Consider the following 24,587-nt stretch of genomic DNA (forward strand, 5'->3'; position numbering starts at 1 on the left):
TTTATCTTCTATTGTCATCACTTGCGCCTGATGCTTCTGCTGTCTGATGGAATATATGGTTATATTAAGCACCTGCTGAATGAACATTGTACATTGCAGTTGAAATATTGATTGGGTGGTTTAGCTGGCTAGGGTATTACAATATGTATCATTGCTGCTCCTTGAGCTGGTGGATTTACTGGGTTTTGCCAGCCAGGTATTGGGCCTCCTTTTCCTTGCCTGCAGAAGGGGAGTGGAATACAGGCACCCCTATAATAGGGATAATGGAGAGAGAAGTCTATGATGGTAAAGGTAGGGTGAGCTAGGTAAGAGGAAGGGGTGAGATTTCTTACATCTATTCCATCTTCTCATCTCAACAATTTCTAGATAGTGCTTGTCACCAGCCAGCCACCACCAGCATGGTGGCATTTATTTTTAAATCCATCTTGGTCCATAAGAAGACAACACTCATTCATAGAACAATGCTCCCCCCAAATATATATATATACTTGAAATGGTTTATTTAAATATCTAACCAGATAGCACTGAGTTCAGCAATGATGCAAATTCCAAGATTTGTGTGAGTCTCTGCAGAGTGCATAATAGTATTTTTTTTAAAAATAAATTAATAAACAACCTGTTTTTTAAAAGCAATGAAACACCATCTTTGGTGGTAGGAGTTAAAATTCTAATGTTCCTTTCCCACAGATAGCATCCATGGGGAGTTGTAAGTTTGAGAAGAGTCTATATGACTCAGTGGCTGAGATGTGCTGTATAAATCGAAGGCGTTTTTATTCCCAATTGCATCTCACATGAAGTCTGAAGGAATGTAAGAAAAGAGATGAAAGGAACCTTTCAAAAATTGGTTGAATTCTAAGTTCTCATCCAAGAAGCAATGTCCGTGCTGGGTGGCAGCTGGGACAGGAGAACCAGTCATAGTCAGGATGAGATCTATTCTAGTCTGGAAGCTTCTCAGGATGTGCCAATGACCAATTCGAGCTGGAAGACTTACTTGGAATGCTTAACCACCCAGACAAAATGATCCCATGTGGATTGTGAAGCTAGGGTTGGGGAAGAAGTTAAATTCAGTTCACATTTAAAGGTGAGTTTCTCTAATTTGCACTTTCCAATGTAGCTCAATTGGCAGAGCATGTGGCATTTAAGCCCATGGTTGTGGGTTTAAGCCCCAAGTTGAGCTGCAGAGCTGCATTGCCAAATTTGGAGTAGTGCAGATTATGAAGGACAGGGGTGTGAGAGGTGTGGGATGATTTGAGAAGTGCAAATCAGGTGGTTTCACATTAAAATGCAAGCAAGGTTGATTTTCTCCCCAAACCCTTTGGAATTCCTTTGTCCTATTTGGTGATGGTATCCATATAATCAAAGGCAAAGGACATGTAAAAAGGTAAAATTATTGGGAAATGATTTATAATGAATTGGAAAAAAATGTTTAAAACTACTTTCCCCCTCAAAAAACCCAGAGTCGTTTTTTGTTGGGAATAACACATACTGAGATCCCTAGGTGTCAGGAAAGGTTATTTATGTATGCAACAACTGCAGCCCCTGTTTTGTTAGTGCCCAAATAGAAAGTGAGTGAGGCCCCAACTAAAGAGGATTGGCAACTTAAATTGACAGAATATGCAGAACTTGCAGATTTAACACATAGAATAAGAGAACAAGAAGAACATACATTGAAAGAAGATTGGAAAACATTTATTGAATATATGGAAAATAACTGTATATACAGCTGAAAATGCTGGCAGCACTAAGATAAATTGAACAAATAATTTTTGATGGATGTAAAAATGGAAAACTGATTTGAACAGTTATAGCAAAATATGGTGTATGATATGTACAATGAACCATGGAAGGAGAAGAAGGGAAGTCACTGGATATATTTAAGTTTGTAAAATGTTTATTTGGAAATGTAAAATTGAAAACTTAGTGAAATTATTCTTTAAAAAAGAAGATGGAGAGTGTCATGAGAACTAGGGATGGCTTCTGACCCCCTCAATGTGAATCAGCAGCCCCCATTGTTCCCTCAACCCCCGTTATGGTCTTTCCATTCAGCTCCACTGATTTGCTTTGCTTCACTCTTGCTGCTTATAAAGAGTCCCTGTAACCATGGGAACCAAAGAAATGAAGCGCTGGATTACTGACACTCCAGCAAGATTTCGATCTACAAACAAAGTCCACCTCTTGCATTTGAGGCAGAGGCAGGAATACGAGAATGAAAGCTCACAAGAAGGCATGCCAGCAAAACGGCCCACTCCTGCTTTGATCTTAAGCTGAGAACCAATTCCTTCACCAGTGGGAAGAGGTGGAAAAATACAGAGGTGCCCAAAAAAATCACCATGAACTTATCATGAACCGGTTTTGCAAGGGCAGTGACACTTTGCAAATGAGCGGTCAGTCAGATTGCAGTTCGACATCTCCCGGAATTCCTTTCAAATTCATATGAGCTGGGGCCTCTACATTCAGAAAGAATGTCCCTTTTGTTACCAAACGCAAAGGACTGGGGCCAGCAGCAGAGAGTGCCTGTTTCTATCTCAGCATCCAACTGTGATTTTGAGGATGCTCATTTCTGCCCATCGTATCATCGTACTTTAAGGGCAAGTCATAAACTATGGACACAGGCCTAGTTCTCAGACAGAGCTGCATAGGTGTCAACTGTTGCTTTTGAACCAGAGACTAGAAATGTTTTCTGGTCTGTCCCAGGTAGATTGTTGTCCTGATTCACTATCCTGACATTGTCCCTGTTTTTGTTTTTCCATGGTGTCATCTTAAAAAGATAGTTTGAAATCTTAATACTATTCCTAGATGTCATAAGAACCAGCTGGATCAAGCCAATGGTGCATCGTCCAGCACTGGGTTCTCATGATGGCCAACCTGGTTCCTGTTGGAAACCCACAAGCAGGACCTGAGCACAAGAGCACTCTCTGCTCTGCAGGTAGAACATAGCCATCATGGATGGTAGCCAATGATAGCCTTATTTTCCTCCATGATTTTGTCTAATCCTCTTTTAAAGCCACCCAAACACCAAGTCGCTCTGAACGTGGGGCATTCTACCACAGTTAAAGCAAAGGGGATTCTCTGCAGAGCAACTATCTGGCCCCACCTGGCTCTGCCAGTGGAGAATTTGCTCATATAGGTACACGGCACACAGATAGCAAAACAACCCTGGGGAAGAAAATGGCTGTATCTTCCCTTTCATATCAATGCTTGTGTGCTCAGAGAGGGTAGGGAAATGAGCAGCGATGGTAGGAGATGGAAACACAGGGCCAGGGGTTTCCAGAGACTGGGTGTGGATGTGTAAGAGTGTGGATCTTGAACAGTGCTGAATTCTTCCTTCCTCTAATGCTGGACCGGCCACCAGACTCATGAAAAATGTCAGCTCTCTGGTGGGAGGCCTGTGGAGCATGGAACAAATATAATGGGAATCTCTCCCATGAGTGAAGGCTGATTCATTATGGCAAGTGGGGCAATGACTTAGCCAGCCTCCACCTGCCAGCCTTTTTACTTGCAGCCAGACCAGCGGGTGGCAGTGGCTGTCACCCTCCTCCTCCTTCTTGTAGGACTTGGCAGGGAGGAGGATGGAGCTAAACTAGAATTTCTCAGCTCTGCCTGTCATTGGATCTGTCTCCCCCTGCTGTTGGTCTCCCTGCCTTCTGGGCACCAGTCACTACTGCCTGCGACGGAAGGAGAATCCCCATGTCATTCCTGATCCATGCTGTTATTGTAATGGAAGACACGAGGGGAGCAGGCATTCTGCTGCCCACCCCTGCTGGTAGCAAATACTCACTTAAGAGCCTTACATCACTTACGTCGTTTTGGTCCAGCCCATGGCTGCTCCTCCACACGATAAACAGATAGCCTGTTGATGCCTCCACAGATGGTTCCTTTCTCTCCTTTGCATTCATTGTTGCACTCCTCCTGCTTTGCCAAAGTCGTGGGCAACTTGTTTCCACAATAGCATTCGGCTCCGTACTCCAAGCCAGCATAGGTGTAAGCCCTAGATGGGACAAAACAAACCCCCTCGCTGTAAAATCCAGAAGTTTTGTAGCAAACCTCGACTCAGCACATCATGGCATTTAATTTATATCAAAGCTGTACATAGTGTATGCAGTGCTGTCCTTAAAGACGAGGTGCTCTGCATAGCTCAGTTGGTTAGAACTTGGTGCTGATAACACCAAGGTTGCAGGTTTGATCCCTGTGTGGGACAGCTGCATATTCCTGAATTGCAGGGAGGGGATTGGACTAGATGTTCCTTGGGGCACTTTCCAACTCTACAATTCTATGATTTTATGGTTTGGAAGCTTCAACTGGCACAGAATGTGGCTGAAAATGTCCTGATTGGTTCAGCCAGCTGGAACTTTGTAGCATTTGTTTCGAAGAGTCTGCATGCTATGGAGGATAGTTCAGTGTTATAGTGATGACCTCTAAAGCCCTACAAGACTTAAGACCCAGTTATCTGAATGAATACCTCTACCAGGATTGTCCTGTTGAGGCTTGAAGACAAAATATGAGCTCTGCTCATCAGACCAGTGGGCCCATCTAGTGCAGCATTCTGTTCTCAGTCACCAACCAGAGAAGTCCATGAGCACAACAATGCTCTCCCCACCTGCTTTTCAGAGGCACATTGGCTAGCACCCATCTCTGAGTGATACTCATGGCTGAAAAACTCAAGAAAGAGTCTTGGTCACAGCAGAAGCAGCACCACCACCCTTTGCACCTCCCAGTTGCAGAAAGCCTTTCTCTTTAGGACATGGCTTAGTTTTGGTGCCAGCTAAAAACTTGCCATTTCCTCCAGGCTACTGACAGAGAGGGGTGTTGATTTTGGAGGCCAGGAGTGTCAATATTGAGAAGGAAATTTTATTCTCTTTTAATGTTTTGTTGATCTATTCTTGTGTTTCGATGTTTGATTTTGTGGTACTGCATAACCTGCCCTGGGATCACTTGTCAATGAAAGGTGGGAGGAACAACAATGAAACAAACCAACAGATGAATAAACGAAACGAAATAATATATGTACCGTAAGTTCCTTTCTTAAGCGAATGGAATTTGAAGTTCCCTTGAATTCTGGTAAATAGATGTAAACGCACAAAAGACACAAATATATTTACATAGAGAAAGATGTACATATATTTTACCTCTCAGAGCATGCTTCCTGGCAGTGAGAAATAGTCATTTTTCTCAAGTCATAAAACACAGCACCTTTCAGAGTCCTCTCCCTGGAATCATCACCGAAGCATCCAATGTAAGTGCCTTGAGTAGATGAAAATAGCACAGTGTTTGAAATAATATTGTAGACTGGAACATTTGATTGCAAATGCAAGGGTTTCCCACCCTCACTGCCAGATATGTATATCCTGTCCCAACTCCTGTGGTCTTAGTTCCCCGAGAAGATGGAATGACTTTTAGACCACTCCATGGTGCTGGAATCTAATCCACCGCTCTGTTTTCACAGATGTTGACCAGATGCCCAAATGGGACACCTACAAGCAGAACCTGAGTATGACCGGGACCTGTGAATCCCAGTAACTAGGATTCAAGGGCATATGGCATCTGACAGTGGTGGTAGAACATAGCAGTCATGGCTACTGGCCATTTAATTGGTCTAATTCAGTGGTTCTCAACCTGTGGGTCCCCAGATGTTGTTGGACTACAACTCCCATCATCTCTGAGCTCTGGCCTTGCTAGCTAGGAGTGATGGGAGTTGTAGTCCAACAACATCTGAGAACCCACAGGTTGGGGAAGGCTGGTCTAGTCCCTTCTAAAATTGGTCTAATCCCCTTTAAATGCCATCTAAGTTGATGGCCATCATCACATCTTGTTGTAGCTAATTACATAGTGCTTCGTGAAGTCTTTTTGTCTGTGCTGAATTGGATGTCCACTAGCATTATGAGAGAGGGGGAAAGAACTCTTCAATCCACTTTCTCCACATCGTGCCTAATTTTTATGCACCTTTGTCTCCTCTTGCTCATCTTTGTCTTTAAACTTTTTTTTGGGGGGGGGGTGCTGGAGCCATGAAGCTAAGAGTAATTGAAGGGTTGGGTTGAGGAGTAGTAACTTTTGTCCTGTTCAGACAACATATTCCTGATGAATGAATGTGTTATTTGGGATGGTGTAAACCATTCTTTTTTTTTTTTTTTTGCTCCCTAGCCAAATGTGCTCATTCACATTCTAAGCAGGATCTACTCACTAAGAAATAACACAAAGATAGGCTCTCTCCTTATGGTTGGGTGACCAGATTTGCACAGGTGTCCCAAGTATACAATTCAGTCAATATATTGAATGATGGTGTTCCACAGATTGATTCAGAATAAGCAGATAATTGTATGGTTCCAGGTTTGTGCGCACACATGCACGAACATGCACGCACACACACATTATATATATACGAGGAAAAAGCAGAACTCTGGAAATAAGATGTTGAGACAAGGAGCAATTTGCAAATGTGCAATTAGGAAGTTCGTACAGTGTGAACAGACGCCCACAATAACCCAGTTAGGAGGTGCAGGCAAGAGGAAGCTATAGACAGCTTCTCTATGTTTCTTTGGGTTGTGTTTCACAGGACTAATTTTTCCCCTTTGCAGATAAACTGAGCCTCCCCCAGTATCCCCCTCAAGGAGCTACAATTCCCAGAGTTCTCTGGGATGAGAGATTGCAGCCCTGTAAAGGAAACAAAGGTCACCTGACAACTTCCAGCACCTTTAACAAGCTACGCTTCCTAGAATGATCTCAGGGGGAGCCATGACTGTTCCAAGTGGTACGATACTGCTTTAAATGTATACTGCTGTTGGGGCCGGAGACTGTGGAGAAAAGGCACCAACTTGCATCAAAGATTGAGGGGGCCTGGTCATGTATGCGATTTCACACCTGTTACACAGGCCGGGCATGCTGTGTAATGTCATACACGTGTCACACGATGTTACATGTTGGGGACAGAGTCATAAGCACAGGGCACAGCGGCTCCTTCTCCTCTCTCTCTTGGCAGCCTTTAATGACAGGAAGAGGAGGAGCCTGCCATGGAAGCCATGCTCAGCTCTGTGCTTGGCCTCCACCACCCCCTGATGGTAGGAAACATTGTGAGGGCCTGCCCCCCCAAAAAAAAACATTATTGGAGGGGCAAAAACTCTTAGCCCCACTTGATTTGACACCTCTGCAGCAGTCTCATCTGATATGAAAGGAGGCTGGTCCATTAGGGTGAATGAGGCATTGCCCACCAATCTCATTCTGCCCCGCACCTGCCTGGCAGTTTTAATAGCAACCAGTCACAAGGTGGCTCTGCTTGGCGATTGACCATGCTGGCTAGGGTTGATGGGAGTTGGAGTTCTAGCAGGGCAAAAGGATCACCACTGATGATTTAGATCAGGCATAGGCAAACTTGGCCCTCCAGATGTTTTGGGACTACAACTCCCATCATCCCTAGCTAATAGGACCAGTGGTCAGGGATGATGGGAATTGTAGTCCCAAAATATCTGGAGGGCTGAGTTTGCCTATGCCTGATTTAGATCATGCATTTCCCAATTTCCACTTCTCTATTATTCACTGGTGGTTAGTCAGTTACTGCACTCACTAACCTCTGCTTGTCCTAAGCCAATCTCCACCTTCCTACCTCCTTACTTGCAAACATGACAAGGGGTAGCACTGCCCTCCAGCCTCCTCTTCCTCAATCCCAGTGTTGCCTTCATAGAACTCAGCAGGGAGGAGGCTGGGGGCAAAACTGGAATTAGAGGTCTCTGCCTGTCATTGGCTTTTGCTTCACCTCTTATTAGTGGCATAGGGTAGGTTGCCAGTGGCTGGGGCCATGCAGAGGCGGGGTTGGAGGGAAAGAAACAGACAGAGTACACATGCACATTCAATTGCCTAACATTGTCTGTGTTAACCAGGAAATAAGAAGAGCCATTCAGCTGTCTGGAGAGGTCACTTGCTGGTTTGCATGGAGAAACCATTTTCAATAGAGCCCAGCAACAGAAGCACACAGCTGTACTAAGGCAGCACCAGGTGTGGAAATTTTGTACCCCCTAACAACCACCCTTCTATCTCCTATTTGGGTGCCCTGACTTTTGCCCCACCAGCCCAAATGAGCATCAGCCACCACTGACATCTTTAGAAAGCCACTTACCTTTGCTTTCGGATGTGTGTTTCAGCCTCTTCATTCCCACAGACTGCATTGGTTCTTGCTCATTTACAAACCGGAGAAACCATCTCCTTCGTAATTGCCTCAGTTCAGAGTTTCTAGACATCAGCCACCGCGGCCCATACTTCTGGTCCGGTGTTGGTCCATGGAATGTATCCATGTTCACTAGAAGTTTAGGAGTCAAATGAGTGTTTTGCACAGGTCTCGTATCTGCGCTCCCAGCACCTACCAAAGAGTCCACAACTGGCAGGGCCTGGTTCCCAGAGGTCCCACGGAAACCTTGCTGGAGGACAAAGCGGGATCGCTGCAGTAGCAGGAGGCTACCAGCCATCAGATAAGCTGCAGTGAGGAAGAAAAGCAGAAACTGGGTCCTCCGAAGAAACTTCTGTGGTCTGAAAAAAGGTTTGGCCATACCCTTGCTGTGAACCTGGGCTCCTCACGCCTTTAGCACACCGCTAGGCTTCTCACTCATTCCTCCCACAGGTCCATCTCATTATCTTGGAACCTTTCCTCTCTCAAAAATGTTTTCTTCCACTATCACGGTTGGATGGAGATCCATATTCCTCTGTATTCAGGATGCTTTGGTGCTTTAAGGATCCTTGAACTACTGTTGCTGACCATCACAAGCAACACATCACATTTCACAGCCCTTGTTGCAGCGCTTCACATTTCAGAGTCCCCCAGATCTGCAATATTAAAGCAAAATCTGTTCAGTTCCGAAGCGCAGTGATTTGTTCTCATGGCGTGCGCCCTTCCTCTGAGTGAAACACTCCCCCATCTGTTGTTTATCATTCTACACTTTAAAGACAATAATCCCACAAGAATGGCTGATTGGGGGTTGCAAAGCAGCCGAACACAGATCTTCAGCTGCATCAACGCATTGTTTCTCTTTTGCTTCAAATTAAAAGGGAGGTTCTAATTTGGAAAGTTTGGGGAATAGACGAAATGTACACTCCTAGAAACACACCTGGGACTCTTTAATTGCAGTTGCCAGGGATCAACCCAAGGCCCTGAAGCAGATGTAGCCAGTGGGGTGCCCTCCAGGTGTTGAACTTCAACTCCTACCAGTCCCAGAAAGCATGGCTAATAGCCAGGAATGAGGGGAACAGCTACTTCTCAAGGGCACCATATTGGCTATCCCCGCTGTAAACATGTGAAAGCATGTTCTCTACCATTGGCAAACTAGTCCAGTTCCCTGCCTATTGCAGGATGCAACAACACACTGTGATTAAATACGTCTAGCAAAGGAGAACCCACTGCGGGCTGGTGTGGAGGACTCCCTGGTCCTGAATGGGGTAACTGTGCCCCTGAAGGACCAGGTGCGCAGCCTGGGAGTCATTTTGAACTCACAGCTGTCCATGGAGGCGCAGGTCAATTCTGTATCCAGGGCAGCTGTCTACCAACTCCACCTAGTACGCAGGCTGAGACCCTACCTGCCCGCGGACTGTCTCGCCAGAGTGATGCATGCTTTAGTTATCTCCCGCTTGGACTACTGCAATGTGCTCTACGTGGGGCTACCTTTGAAGGTGACCCAGAAACTACAACTAATCCAGAATGCAGCAGCTAGACTGGTGACTGGGGGCGGCCGCCGAGTCCACATAACACCGGTCTTGAAAGACCTACACTGGCTCCCAGTACGTTTCTGAGCACAATTCAAAGTGATGGTGCTGACCTTTAAAGCCCTAAACGGCCTCGGCCCAGTATACCTGAAGGAGCGTCTCCACCCCCATCGTTCTGCCCGGACGCTGAGATTCAGCGCCGAGGGCCTTCTGGCAGTTCTCTCATTGCAAGAAGCAAAGCTACAGGAAACCAGGCAGAGGGCCTTCTCGGTAGTGGTGCCCACCCTGTGGAACGCCCTCCCATCAGATGTCAAAGCGATAAACAACTACCTGACATTCAGAAGACATCTTAAGGCAGCCCTGTTCAGGGAAGTTTTTAATGTGTGATTTTAGTGTATTTTTGGTTTCTGTGGAAGCCGCCCAGAGGGGCTGGGGAAACCCAGCCAGATGGGTGGGGTAGAAATAATAAATTATTATTATTATTATTCTGAGGCTGTCAGCTCCACTGTCACTCAAGTTTTACCACTGGAGGCTTCTCCTAATATTTAGCCAAAATCTGCTTACCTCCTATTTCTATCCAAAGTTCTTAGGTCCTACATTGGTAAAAAAAGGGCATATGCTGGTAGTGGTTTGAGGCTGGACCAGGGAAGGCTTGGATCTGAAGGATGCAATGCCTTCTCAGACCTCAAACATGCTTGCAAACCAGGCAGGGAAACATGCCAGCTCCAGAGCTGGCATATATCCATCCCATTAATTTCTCTCCCACTGGGAATAATGGGAAGAAACTGTAAAAGTAAAAAAAAAAAAAAAAAAAAAAAGGAGGAAGGCTCACTTCCACCCTGTTGGTGCAAGCAGATTGGAGGAGGCAGTTTAATCATCATTAATCCCCTCACACACACAAATGCGCATCCTCAGGGCTGCATCCTAAATCTCCCTTCCAAAATAGCTGAGAAGACAGCACTGAAGTGAATTAATGTAAATGGCGGACCGAGCACTACATGGTACCTTAGTGGTCATGTGCATGCATTTCTATTAGGGATGGCATAGAATTCCAATAAAAATGCAAAAAGGAGTAGAAATTGAAGCAGTTTGTGTGCTCAGGAATGGAAACCAGTCAAGCGAATATGATTACTATTCACTGGCAACGTTGCTTTGAAGTCTGCAAACAATGCATGATTACTGACTGTTTTTTACATTGTTTTGACGTTTCCTTTACATTGAATTGTATGCAAGTTACATTAAGTTGGGAGGCTTAGCTTAAATAGTGGGCAGCAAAATTAATAACGTAGCATTTGGCAGAAACTGAACTCCAGTGAAACAGAAAACAGGACTGGTTGCGATGAATACAGGTAGGAATGGAAATCACGGGCTTCTTACACCCCCAATTTCTATGCTGCACATTGGAGGGAAGATGAACTTGCTTCTACCTGCAAGTTGCCTGATGTGTCAGGGATGAGTTCATTGACATTGTGGAGACGAGAGAAAGCTGAACCCTGAAAAATGACAATGCTAGCATCTTATGCTAGCAGCAGTTGAATATGTCATTTTCAAATAGCAAGGGGGGAAGTGTGTGGGGGGGTGTCAAAATCTGGACAGTAATTTCCTGAAGACAGGAAATCATGAAAACAGCTGGAGAATATGTAGACTTAACAAGCACCTTTTAGAGCAGGTGGGGGGAATCTGGAGGACCAAGGGTTCCCCACATCTTATCTTTTATCTTTTTTAGGAGGGACGGTGTAATGTTTTGTCCTTAAGCCTAAAAGCAGCTCTGCTTGGTCAGTTGATGATGGAAAAGTAGATGATAAGAGGAAAACATCACTACTTAAACCAGGGGTGGCTAATCTGTTGCCCCCCTGATGTTGGTGATCTTTGATTCCCATCAGTCCTAGGCAGCATGGCCAGTGGTCAGGGATGAGGGGACCTTCAATCCAACAACACCAGGAGGGTCAGAGGTCAGTCCCTAAAGGAAAGTGGAAGGCTTGCTATTCTAGGATACTGCTTGAGGTTTGAGCAAATAGCTCTTTGCATATATTTGAGCAGGTGGAATTTTTTTGACAGGCATCCACGCAGTGTAATTAGAAACACGCCACCACCACCCCTCAAGCCTGAGGTTTGTCAGACATCTCTAGTCAGCACTAAGACCTCACTGGGCTCTTTGTTATCGTGAGTCACATAGTGGCGGGATTGTTCTTGAAAGAGAAAAACACTTTTTGTGCTCCTGGTAACCTTTAACCTCTTCTATAACAAACGAAAGCTGTCTCCTGGCCAAGCGTCTGCTCTGGTGTTTCCAAGGAGCACTGCTTGTGCAAAAGCAGAGCAAAGCAAAGAGAAAACCAGACTGTTCTTGTTTCATTTGCATGATGGTCATTTCCTTGGCTGGACAAGTTGCTTTGGAGACAGAGTTTTTTCAGTTGCTGTCCAGCCTTGACCACCCCAGCAATTGCTGTCTCTAAGTACTTTGCCTGAAGACATGGGGCAAGGGGGTCCTTGCTGCTGGAACCGTAGAGCTGTAGAGTTGGAAGGGACCCCAAGTGTCATCTAGTCCAACCCCCTGCAATGCAAAAGTGGAGTTTCCACTTCTCTTGGTGTGGGCTCATCCTTGACACATCAGGCAACTTGCAGGCAGCAGCAGCTGCTGCAAAGACCAAAATCTCCAATGAAGTAACAGACAGGTCTGCAAAGACCAAAATCTCCAATGAAGTAACAGACAGGTCTGTTTTTGGACTACAGTTCCCAATATCTCTGACCACTGGTCCTGCTAGCTAGGGATAATGGGAGTTGTAGTTCAAAAACAGATGGAGCCATAAGTCTGGGAAACCCTGATATAATGCATGTTATAAAATAGATGTGGGGAACCACTAGCTCTCCACATGTTGCCAAACTACAACTCCTATCAGCCCAGAAAGCTTGACTGGTGGACAGTGGTGCTTTTTTCTGGTAATACTCACCATTATGCACTACCGGCACCTCCCTGCCTAGCAGAGGATCTATTGCATGGACCCAGAATATCTCCTAAAATGGTAATCTTTGTCATTAAAATAAATGAAAACCTTTAGGCTAATATATTAAAACATTATCAACAATTTATTTGGGAGAGAGGGGTGTAACAACCCTGTGGACCCATTTAATTTTGCTTTTCTACTTTGTCAGCTCTCTTTGAGAACAAATGTATTCAAGCTTGGAAATAATTTCAGGACCTAACCAAAATAGATTTTGGCTTCCAGCCTGCCTTCTGGATATAGACATCCATTTTTCCCCTGCAGCTTTATTAGGGGAGGAAAGTCAGTATTAATATAATAACTTGTACATGCAGATCACTCAGCGTGAAGCCAAAGCAAACTGGGGAAAACATGCTCACATACAAATCCGAGTATTTTGTTTGTTTATCTAGATGCTTTGGCTTACCCTTTCTTCAGAAGGATGTGTAGCCGTCACAACATGATAAAGCTATGATTGCTTAGCTGTGGCTCCTGCACTGCCGGGGGTGTGATCCCTCCCACCATTACAATTCTGTGATTCTATGATCATCACCATAATTGTGAAGGACCACCAGGGACAGTCCTACTTCCCTCTGTACATCCCTCCATATGGATGCAGGATTAGAGCCCTGGCTAGCAGGTCTTCCTGGTGAATAAATGCTGAGAGGGAAGCTTGCAGCCAGACAAGACCTGCCATTTCTCCTTCCTGCAGTGGGGCCTGATAAAACAGATGAGAAACTGCAGGGCAGAGACACAGCAGTTGGCAGTGAAGCTTCAGAGTTTCTTATACCTGAGGAGGAAGGGAAGCAAAGCAAAGAGGCATTGAGAGCCTGGCTGGAGTTCTAGCTGAGATGAAGCCCAGAAGGTGGCAGGGAATGGGAAGGCCTCACCCTTCCTGACCCAATAGAGAGCCACTACCAGCCAGAGGAGATGGTGCTTGACTTGATGGACAACTGCCAATGTTAAAATGATATCAGGTGGAAAGACAGGAAATTACAAGGGTGCAATAACCCTGACTCAAATCAAGATGCTCGGGGTTTGTGTTGTAGAGGTAACGCTCCACTTTGTGAAGGCATACCTCGCACCAGACATGCAACAGTATGTCATGGAGCGTTGCGCCTGCTTTCCCTGACCTTTTGCCTTCTTGGCTAGAAAACAGGGTTTCCCCCCTGACCTTTTGTCCTTTCGCAATTTGTTTGCTAGACAAATTGCTTGGCTGGAGCATGGTGGGGAACACAGACGTAATCAAGTATTGGGGGGAACATTCAAGGGAAGCACCTGATGACACGTGTATTTGCTAATACTGGAAATGTGCTTAGATGGAAATAGGTTAAGTTCAGGGTGGTTTCACTATTTTTTCCATTTGTTGACTTCTGCTAATAAAAGGAGCCTCTGTAGAGCTAGCCGGCAGCTTGCTTGCAGCATGCTTGCCAGCTTGCTCCTGCACAGCTCACCTGCATTACCAACTCCTGTCTCATGCCTTCACTTCAGTGTGTGTGTGTTTACATTTCTGAGTTGAAGCACTATAGGAACAAGGCACCCTGAGTCAGAGAGGCAATGCTGTATCCCAAAAGTCTCAGATCCCAGGCCTATTGCCTAGGGCCCCCCAAAAAAGAGGTAGGAGAAAAACTGCTGCAGACACCCTTTGTTCTAAAAGTGAAACCAAACTGACTACAGTGGTACCTCGGTTTACGAACTTAATTCGTTCTTGAGGTCCGTTCTTAAACTGAAGCCGTTCTTAAACCAAAGCGCTTTCCCAAAGAGGCCTCCTGCTGCCGTTGCTCTTCCACCATTTGGCCTCCGTTCATAGACCGAGATAAAGTTAGCTAACTGGAACACTACTTCCGGTTTTGCGGAGTTCTTATGCCAAATAGTTCGTAAACGGGGCTGTACTTAAACCGAGGTACCACTGTATAAGGGGAACACTCTGGAGTAGCTTATGGGAAATGTGAGGAAGGCAGAGTTTGCTTTGAAGAACAGGCCTAGCTTTTAAGAATTTACCTGGGCTTCCCAATCACAGTGCTTTGGGTGAGGACTGATGAGTGAAATAGTTTTTGTCTCATGCAATTGTTGCTCCATTGCAAATTCTGTCTCTCTGGAACAGGGTGGTTCTTTCCTCCTACCTCTCACCCTTTCCAATAATTTCCTGTTTATATTAAGCACCCAATCCTATTTCAAACAACAAGAAGAAAACAAAAGAATTAAAGACTTTCTATTTGCCTGTACTTTGGCAGATTTCTGACCCAGGGGCACCTCTCTCATGTCAGCAGTTTTCATACTGACTGCCCACCAAACAATGGGAGAGGCCAAGTGATCTGCCCTGGAAGGGTCAAGTCTATAGCCTTGTTGAAGAAAGCATTGCAATTGTCACTCTGGAAGTTGGCAGGCTCCATCCCTCAGAAGCATCAACCATGCATGCAAATTGCATCCAGTTCTGTTAGAAAATGGGAAAGTTTAGACTTTTTTAAAAATGTATAAAAATAAAAGTTCAAAGTGCCTGCACACTCACACAAAACCCTAAAAGCTATCTGCCAGTAATTTTGGCATGTTCCATCTATTCTGGAGGGCCTCCTGTGCCTGCAAATTTCACCCACTTCTGTCAAGAGGAAAACAAGGTAGATGTTTTTAGATTCCCCCTCATAGTGAATGGTGGGATACAGATATTTGTTTTTTGCTAAGGTGATTTTGGACCTGACTCATGATTCAAGTCAGACAGATCACAGATTTGGAACAAATCAGTCTGCTTCTCAAAAGCTATGGCTATAGATCTAAACCAAATCTTGAAGGTGGTGTGTACTGCTGCTTTAACAAAAAACAAACAAAAAAAAAACCCTCTGCCTGACTGTGGAGATTTTCTGCTAGTTGGAATAAGATCAAGGGTAGCCAGAAGTTTAACCATAATCCACTAATAGATTTCTGGGGGATTTGTAGTAGATCATCAATATTTCCTGACTCCCAATTGTCTAATAATAGGAATATCTAAAAACACAGGGTTGTATCCAATGCTCTTAGGCCTAATTTCATGTGGGTGGCAAGGAGGGCACATGTTCACACAAAGTGTCATCGTTATTGCCATGCTGCAAAGAGGTATTGTAGGGTACCTGAACATCGTGAGGACAATCTGAGAAAAAGACATGATTATACTTAAGTGTTAGATATGCTAGCACATGTTGATGTGTGTCCATGTGCATCTCTGCAAACAATAATAAGAACAGAAGAAGAAGAAGAAGAAGAAGAAGAAGAAGAAGAAGAAGAGGAGGAGGAGGAGGAGGAGGAGGAGGAGGAGGAGGAGGAGGAGGAGTTTGGAGTTTGGATTTGATATCCCGCCTTTCACTCCCTTTAAGGAGTCTCAAAGCGGCTAACATTCTCCTTTCCCTTCCTCCCCCACAACAAACATTCTGTGAGGTAAGTGGGGCTGAGAGACTTCAAAGAAGTGTGACTGGCCCAAGGTCACCCAGAAGCTGCATGTGGAGGAGCGGAGACGCAAACCCGGTTCCCCAGATTACGAGACTACCGCTCTTAACCACTACACCACACTGGCTCTCTCAGAAGAGCCCTGCTGGATCAAAGGCCCACCTAGCACAGCATCCTGTTCTCACCATGGCCAACCAGAAACCCCTATGGGAAGCCCACAAGTAGGACCTATGTGCAACAGCAATTCTCCCCACTTGTGATTCCCAGCAACTAGAACATAGAACATACACGTCATGCTAGTAACCACTGATAGCCTCCTCCTCCTCCATTAATTAGTCTACCACTCTTTTAATGCCATGAATTATTCTAATGCTCTTCTAATGCCATCAGTGTTGGTGGGCATTACTATATCGTGTGGGCATTACTAACCCTTTGTTCTCCTGGTGGAAATACTACACATAACCCTATCAGGGTTTCCCATCAAGTCTGTTTGGGTCTTCAAATCTACAGCAGCAAAGAGATGTCTTCCAACATTTCAGATACTACAAAAGTCCATGTGTGACTGTATGCATGCGTTTATTAAAGTCTAATTATATATTTATCTTGCCTGTTCACAATGAAGGCACTTAAGGTGGACGATGCCAACATACGTTAAAAAGAGAGGAAGAGAGTGCAGTGTTATCACATAAGGAGCTGCTGCCTGATCCTGATGGCAAGCTGTGCGCAAGTTGATGCCTTGGTTCGCATTTCTATGGATGCACACTAGTCTACTGCCAAGCTACATTCGCCTCCTGCTTAGAGATGGAACATGAAGATGGCAATGTTTACATTCCTTTGAGTCCATTTGTAGGCAGAACATCCACTTTGCACACAGAAGGTCTTGGGTCCAATTCATGGCATCTCCAGGAGAGACTCCCTATCCAAAACCTTGGGAAGTCACTGCCAGTCAATGTGGATAATACTGAGACAGATGGACCAATGGTCTAGCTCAGTATAAGGAAGCTTCCTGTGTATCTCAAATAAACTTGTAGCACTGGAGAAGGTGCAGAAAGGGCAACCAAAGCAAGGGTCCCCCCCAAAATTGTACATTTCTTGCCCCGCACAATTTTTACTGCAGCCCCACCCACCAATGGCGAAAGGGAATGTGGCCCTTGGACAAATAGGGAGGTTCTCCACCTCTGTCCTAGTCCATTCCCCCGACCTAAATTCCTCGCCACTTCAGCAAAAAGTGTTATTAGACCTACATAGGAGAAAAAGACAAGAGTCTTGATTTTGGGTTGTTGTTTTTCCCCTTTTCCAGGTTCAATAACAGAGTGGGACGAAAGATCCCAAAGTAATATACTTTTCCTCAATGCACTGATCAAAACTGGAGCCTCCTGTGGTGCCTTTAAAGTTGAAAGAAAAGCCCGGAGTTCTCATCATGGATAGAATCATAGCATTGGAAGAGATCTTAGAGAACATTTAGTCAAACCCCTTTCCTCAGTGCAAGTTCCATAATGCAGGTTGCATCTATGACACCCCTGATAGGTTGCATCTATGACACCCCTGATAGGTTGCATCTATGACATCCCTGATAGGTTGCCATGCACCCAGTGAAGGCAAACCCACTACCCCTTGGGGCATTCTACTCCAGGGTTGAGCTGAAAAAGAAAGCTACTTTGAAGAATTTCCTGTGACTATTCCCCACTATTTCTTTTCTCTGTGGCAGCTGTCATTTGCCCCCAACTATGACTTGGAGCAAGGCTAAAGGTCTGGGACACTGCAGACAGTACAAAATATTGGCTAGGTTGCTGGTACAGTAGTTGCTACTGCTTGGAGTGGTCACCAAAAGTGTATTTGGGGAGACTTTGAGTACTCAAAAGAACCTTTGCTACTTCTGCCTTTGGTACTGGTGACCCCATTCCCCTCAGCCCCAAACAAACTGTTAGAAAACTTTCTCCTCCACCTGGAGAAATTTGGGACACAGTGTCCTTCAATTCCTCTGTCCACAGATCAGGTGGAAATATCAAAAGGCCAGCTGTATATGGCTTAGGTCTGTTCTATTGTTCTTGTTCTGGGAAACTTTTCTTCTGTTTCAACTTTTAAATGCATGCTGAAAACTTTCCTGTTTCACTAGGGCTTATGCAGGCAATTAAAAACACATCTTTCTGCAATAGTCTGTTTCAAGTTTTTAAATATGATTTTTACAGTATGGTTTCATGTCTTTTTTGTTGTAAACAGCTTTGATTTTTTTTATGAAATAGCAGTCTATAAATAAATAGCATTTTGCTGAAATTTGCAATTTCCACAAATTATCGTCTTATTAATTTTGTTTGTTGCTTACTACATGAAATACCTCAATGTGACTTACAGCTGTAAAAATATATCCGTGCAAATGCTCAAAGAAAACACCAGTAAGAATAAAACAATGCTACTTCTTAAAAGTTATTATCCTGCCATATTATAAGAAGGATAAATCCCAAACCCATCAAGATTCCCCCCCCACACATGATGTTTATCTACCAACATGCATAAACAGTACTTGGATTACGTTAAAAAGAAACACCATTCAAAAGTAATATAGAGAATATCCTAAGCGCAGTGAAATCAAAATGATTTAAGCAGTGTTTTATCCATGAGTAGGGATGGGGGATAAATTCAATTCAGTTTGCATTTTAAAGCCAAATCTATCAAATTTCCACCTTCTGAAAAAGTATGAAAACTGAAGCATAGCCATCCTTTGAGATTCACACTTTTCTGAATGCTGTGATGCAGTTTTCCAATCTAACCATGTTTACAAAAATGCTTATCTTAGAGGGGAAGGATACTAGTAAAAATAGCATACATGGATTCATATTAAGGAAAACTGCTTGCAAAAATGTGTACATTAATCAAAACTGCACACCCAAAAAAGTGTGTGTTAGAAGAAATTCACACTATAATGCTAAAATAATAATAATCATGAGGATTTTAAACAAGCAAAAAGATCACAAATTGCTGCAGAAATGTGGGGAACTGACTTTCAGATTGGAAAAATGATAGAAGTGAAACTGACGGATCCTTTTATCCCTTACAGATCAACAGTGTAGAGCATGGAATTGGAGAGCCAGTGAAAGACACAAAAGCGAGTCTGAACACACTGTTGCCAACATTCCACATTAGCGCTGCTCAGATAGACTGCTCCTATGAAAGCTTGCATGTAAAAGTTGTTTGCCGCTGCCCAGTGTCATATTACCAATAGGAACATGGGGAGCTGCCTTCTACTAAGTCAGACCATTGGTCCACCTAGCTGTGTGCTGTCTACACTGACAGTGGCTCTCCAGAGTTTCAGGTAGGACCTGCTGGATTAGATGAAAGGCCTGTTGTTATGTACTGAAGACTCCAGGTATATTTCACCTGTCTAGCCCAGCAACTTATTTCCCTCTGTGGTCAATCACATGCTTCTGGGAAGGCTTTGAACAGGGTATAAAGGAAAAGGACTCTCCTTTTTATTTGTTCCTCAGAATCTGGTGCTCTTAAGGTACACAGCCCCTGAATATGGGACTTCTATTCTTAACTGTCAAGGTTAATCAGAACTGAGCTCTGTTAGGTGATGTAAACAGTTCGTCTAGTCCACCTTGAGGTCCATGGTGGTCTACCAAATGTTTTCTGGAAGCCCTCCAGTCCTGTTGCCTATTAGTTGCGAAGGCTATGCGGAATGTCTATATCCTGAAGTGATATGCCACTGAATACCATTTGACGGTGGGTATCAGCACTGTTCTGAATTTGCTCCTTGTGGCATCCAGTGCTGAAGTTAGTAATTGTAGCTACCAACTTCCTCCCTGATCTCGGACAAGGTTTCACAAGCTTCTCAGTTCATTGACTCCCTTTATGAGCTTGTAAAGTGGTAATTGACCACAGCCCAAATTCCTAGGAATGTAAATTGGATAAAGCCAAGTAATATCACCAGTCACTACCACCAGGAAGGAAAATAAGGAATGCTGTTGTATTTTGGAATCACCTTATTAAATACAGAAGTTCCTCATGGGCAAGGGAGAGACACTCTGTACATGCCTGTGCCTTTTATATCCTATTTCTAGTTCCTACATTTTTCACACCATATCTCATAAGCTTCATTTCCACTCTGGGCCCTTTTCCAACCTCTTTCAGTACTTAGGACTTTTATTCACGCACACCTCTGAACAATCTAGTCAGCCCCCAAGAGGTCAGTACCAACCACTTTGAGAAACCCTGATCTAAGAACATAAATAAGAGCCTTCTGAATCAGGTCAATGGCACATCTAGTCCAGCATCCTATTCTCACAGTGGCCAACCACATGTCCCTACTGGGAAGCCCCCAAGCAAGACCCGGCTGCAAGGACACTCTTGTCTCCTGTGGTTTCAAGTAACTAATATTCAGAAGCACACAGCCTCCCACTGTGGAGGCACATCATAGTCTTTATGGCTAGTAGATCTAGAGAACCTGTTTCGCTGCACTCCAGAACAGGTGTTTCTTCCAATCTGCCCTATTCAAAGCAGATCTGGCCATTTCTGGTAACTGTTGTGCTAAGTCCTGGCTTGGGGGAATTGCAACTGCAGCAAGGCCCACAACAGACAACAAGGTGGCAAAGGGCTATCAGGTCTTAGTCATTCTGAGCAAGATGCTTGAAGCAGCAGTGCAGGAGAACTGGATGGAACACTGGGGGTGAGGGAGAGTGCCTGGGTGCCTATGGAGGTGGCAGAGGGCAGGAGATGGATCATGGTGCCTTCAGAGACTGGTATGTTCATAGGAGGCTGTAGACAGCTTCAGGGAGAAATAGGGCAACAAGTTCTTTTTCCACCCAGATACTTAAGCCTTTTAAAAGCTCCATGCTCAAGGACCAGTCAAACCATCTTTCCCAGCAGGGAGAGCAGTACTAATGACAGGAGAGCACTTCGGCTCAGGTATCAAAACGAACCAAGGGTGTCCATGGTCTGCTTACTAAATCTGAGGTTAAACATCCGTTTGCTAGGCTCTTCTGGGAAAGCCAAAGTTTAATTGCAAAGATCATTTTGAGGAAGGAAACACAATCCTCTTTCCAGACCAATGTTGCTACTCAGGGGAAATAAGGATGTCTGAAATCGAGAGGGGGGAGCGAATCCCTTTGAGTTGAAGAAACTGGAGACTTAAAAACTGCCTCCTTCCTTTTTTTAGCGGAATGAACTGAGATGAAATGATATGCCTGTTTTCATGAACCTTGCCATCAACACTTTTTTTCTAGGTCAGTGGCAAAACTGCCAAATTATAGGGTAAAATGAAAACACACTGTTATGAGAGAGAGAGAGAGCCACAGGGGAGGGGAGTTGTGCTATGGCAAATGTATACATACAGTGCAAAAGGATTATGGCTTCTGTCTTTATTTTATTTTTAAGGGAGGTTAAGGGAAGGGTGAGAAAGAGGAAATCCGATAAAACTTAAGATCTTGAAAAATCCAAGGGGAAGAAATCCTATTTGCAACCATGTTCCTCACTTTGATCTCCCAGAACTGTAGGTCAAGCTGTTTTCTTTGTCATCATTTCTGCAAACCAATATGGTTCTGGCATGACAGCCAGAAGTAAGTTTTTCTCTAAGGGACAACGTGTGAGATGACGCTCTGCATAATGGTAGTTTCAGAAAGGCTTCTTCTTTCAGCAAGGAATAATATCATCCCAAATGTATATTTTGAGAGGCCCTATGGCTGAGGGTTTGGGAGACACTACAGAGCTGCAATAGCAACCAAGCAAAAATGGAGATAGATGTTATTTATAAAGTGCTGCAAAAATGTATGTGCTTGCATTTGGGGTAGGGGGTTTTCAGAGAAACACTGGCCTCTACTTGTGATCTTCAGAACACAGGGGTAACAGTCTCTCTTGCATATGTGATCTCCCTTTTCAAGTATACCAAATCCAGGCTTCACAGTGCCTCAGCCTCCTAGCACAATCTTCACAACACAATCCTGCTACACACACACACACACACACACACACACCCCACATGCTTGAGATAGCACGGATCATTTTATCAACCCCACAGATACCTGCCTCCGTAATGCATGTAATTGCTAATGGCTCAAGAACAATGGTGGAAGAAGGAAAAGAAAGAAAGAAAGTTGTTCAGTTATGACTTAGGCAGTGATGGATGGATATTTGCAAATACTTTTCAACGTGCCAATAAGAAGGGAAGGAACACTCACCTTACATACATAGTTGCACATGTAATCAGAACTCCAATTTGAGAGAGGCAAAGTCCTCTGCAAATCCAGCGAAATATTACCAGAAAACTGTATTGCAGCTCTATGAAGCAGATCAATCCGTCTCCCAGCGCCCTGCTCCGTTAATCCTCCTTCTACCACCCAGATTTCAGTATACAGAAGCTGTAATCCTCCTGCATCCTCCTTCTCGCAGCTCTGCTCGTCTCTAAGCTCAGTACTTGAATACCTCCAGCTGTTTATATCAGTAACTAACTGAGCCCTAAGAGAGCAGACCCACTTCGCACATGCTCACTGCGGACCGGGCTTCGCCACTGCACAAGCCGGAGCTCTCCAGGGTCCTAAGTGACTCACCCAGCCACCGTTCAGTACAGCAGCACAGGATGCAAAATATCACTTGTGTTGACTTTGGTACTCGGGGAAATAAGAGAGCTGCCTTGTCTGTTTTCATTGCAAGCTACAGGAAAGAGAAGGACACACACACACACGGTAGGAAATGGCATCCATATCAGCAGCTTGGATCTGTGTGATGGCATATAAAGGTTTCCCCCCTCCCCAAACATCCCCAGGAAGCTGTTAACATTTCTACCGCTTATGACCGCAATTTCTCCACAATCGTTCTGCCTCTCTTCGTGGGTTTTTGCAAAGCTGCTGAAGATGACAGTTGCATAAGCAATGCCTTAATGCTATTACTATGCTGAATGTAAATCAAATCATATAAATCTGCATGAATTTTATTTGTTTTTTTTATCATTGTAATACAGCTTCATCTGGTTCAACAGCTACAGCCATATCTAGATTGGAATGAGTTGGCCACTATATTCCATACTTTGGTAACCTTCAGACTGGATTGCTGCAATGTGCTCTGTGAGGGGCTGCCCTTGGTCCAGGTCTTGAAGTTTGAGCTGGTGCTGAATGCTGCTGAGGAGAGCAGTGGCTGGCAGAATGTGACAACTCTGCTAAAAACTCTGTGATGACTGTCCATAGTCTACTGGGTTCAGGTTCAAAGGCTGGAATGACTTGGGCCCAGGATACCTTAAGGATCACCTGAACTCTTATATCCCAGCTTGATCATTTAGACCATCCGGAGGAGCACTGCTTGGTGTCCCCTGTGTTACCAAGGCCCCAAAGACCTCAACTAGAAGTCAAGCATTTAGTGTCACTGGTCCCACTGGTCACTGTGGAAAACCCTTCCAACAGAAGTTCAGCAGGCAACCTCCTCTTTGACATACAGATGTCTCTTGAAGACCTTTTCTGCAGACATTTGTCGCAGTTTAACTTTTGATCAACTAGTCATCTTAATGATTATCTTCTTTTCAAAATGATTTGGGGGGGAGGGTAGTCAGTGTATAACACCATGATATTTTAGTGATAGAGCAGTATGGAAATGCATTTTTAATAAATAAAATAAATATACATTGTGTAATGAATAAATGCATATATATATAATATAATATATAATATATAATATATAATAAATGTATATATATACACATATGTGTGCATAAATAAATAAACATAGTTTATATTTATTACTTACAAAATAGTTATGTACATAAAAACTGTTAAAACAATTGCACACATAAAAACAATTTCAAAAAGCCAATTATATAAATAAATATATATCCAATTTTTTAGACTGTTTTTATGTATGTTGTTGTTTGGTATATGGTGATATTGTAGATCACCTCAGCATGCCTCATGGGAAATGAGTCATAAATGAAATAAAAGCTAATAATTTAGTCTTAGCTATCTGTGTGTTTTTGCAAACACCTGCTTCCACCATTTGGTTGTAAGATTGTAAACAACTGCTTAGAAAATTTACCAAGAGACATGGAGAGATTTTGGATGTGATAGCAAGTCTCGCTCAACAGAGATGCAGTATAATGATGCAATCGGGATGTTATTTTCTTTTTAAAAATAAAATAAAATGGTGCTGATTTTTCTTTAATTAGTTTCTTTTAACTGACTATATATAATTTTAAAAGAACAGTTAAAAATGTAACAGTCCATTCATGATGTCTATACTCTGCCTCCCAGGTTGAAGGCAGTGATGCTTTAGAGAACCACTTGCTGGAAACTGCAGTAGGAGAGAGTGCTCTCTTCTGCTCATGTTCTGCTTTGGGGCTTCTCATAGGGTCATCGTGTTGGCCTTCACCAGAACAGTCTGCTGGACTGTATGAGCCATTGACCTGATCCAGCAGACTCTTCTTATGTTCTTATATACTCAGCCTGGTGGAGATGGAAAATATAGTCGCAGTCAGGAGGGTGGATCTGCCTGATAACTTGGGGACAGAATGTGATGGACATCCACCCCAGTTTTATTCTATTC

At 44.0% G+C, this 24,587-nt stretch overlaps 1 protein-coding gene across 1 annotated transcript in view; it reads right to left on the reverse strand.

Annotated features, from left to right (window-relative positions):
- The window catches only part of WSCD1 (WSC domain containing 1), a 42,786-nt gene extending 20,032 nt beyond the window's left edge, over positions 1-22,754 (reverse strand). Inside the window, exons 1-4 of the mRNA XM_083714564.1 lie at positions 22,241-22,754; positions 8,105-8,805; positions 5,127-5,241; positions 3,801-3,988 (exon numbers count right to left, since the gene is read on the reverse strand). Of these exons, the coding sequence (XP_083570690.1) occupies positions 3,801-3,988; positions 5,127-5,241; positions 8,105-8,531 (730 nt within the window). The 5' untranslated portion in view covers positions 8,532-8,805; positions 22,241-22,754. The remainder of the gene's footprint in view (positions 1-3,800; positions 3,989-5,126; positions 5,242-8,104; positions 8,806-22,240) is intronic.
- Between the last annotated feature and the right edge of the window lie 1,833 nt (positions 22,755-24,587).

Source organism: Podarcis gaigeae, assembly GCF_964106915.1.
Source record: "Podarcis gaigeae genome assembly, chromosome: 15".
Taxonomy (NCBI): Eukaryota; Metazoa; Chordata; class Lepidosauria; order Squamata; family Lacertidae; genus Podarcis; species Podarcis gaigeae.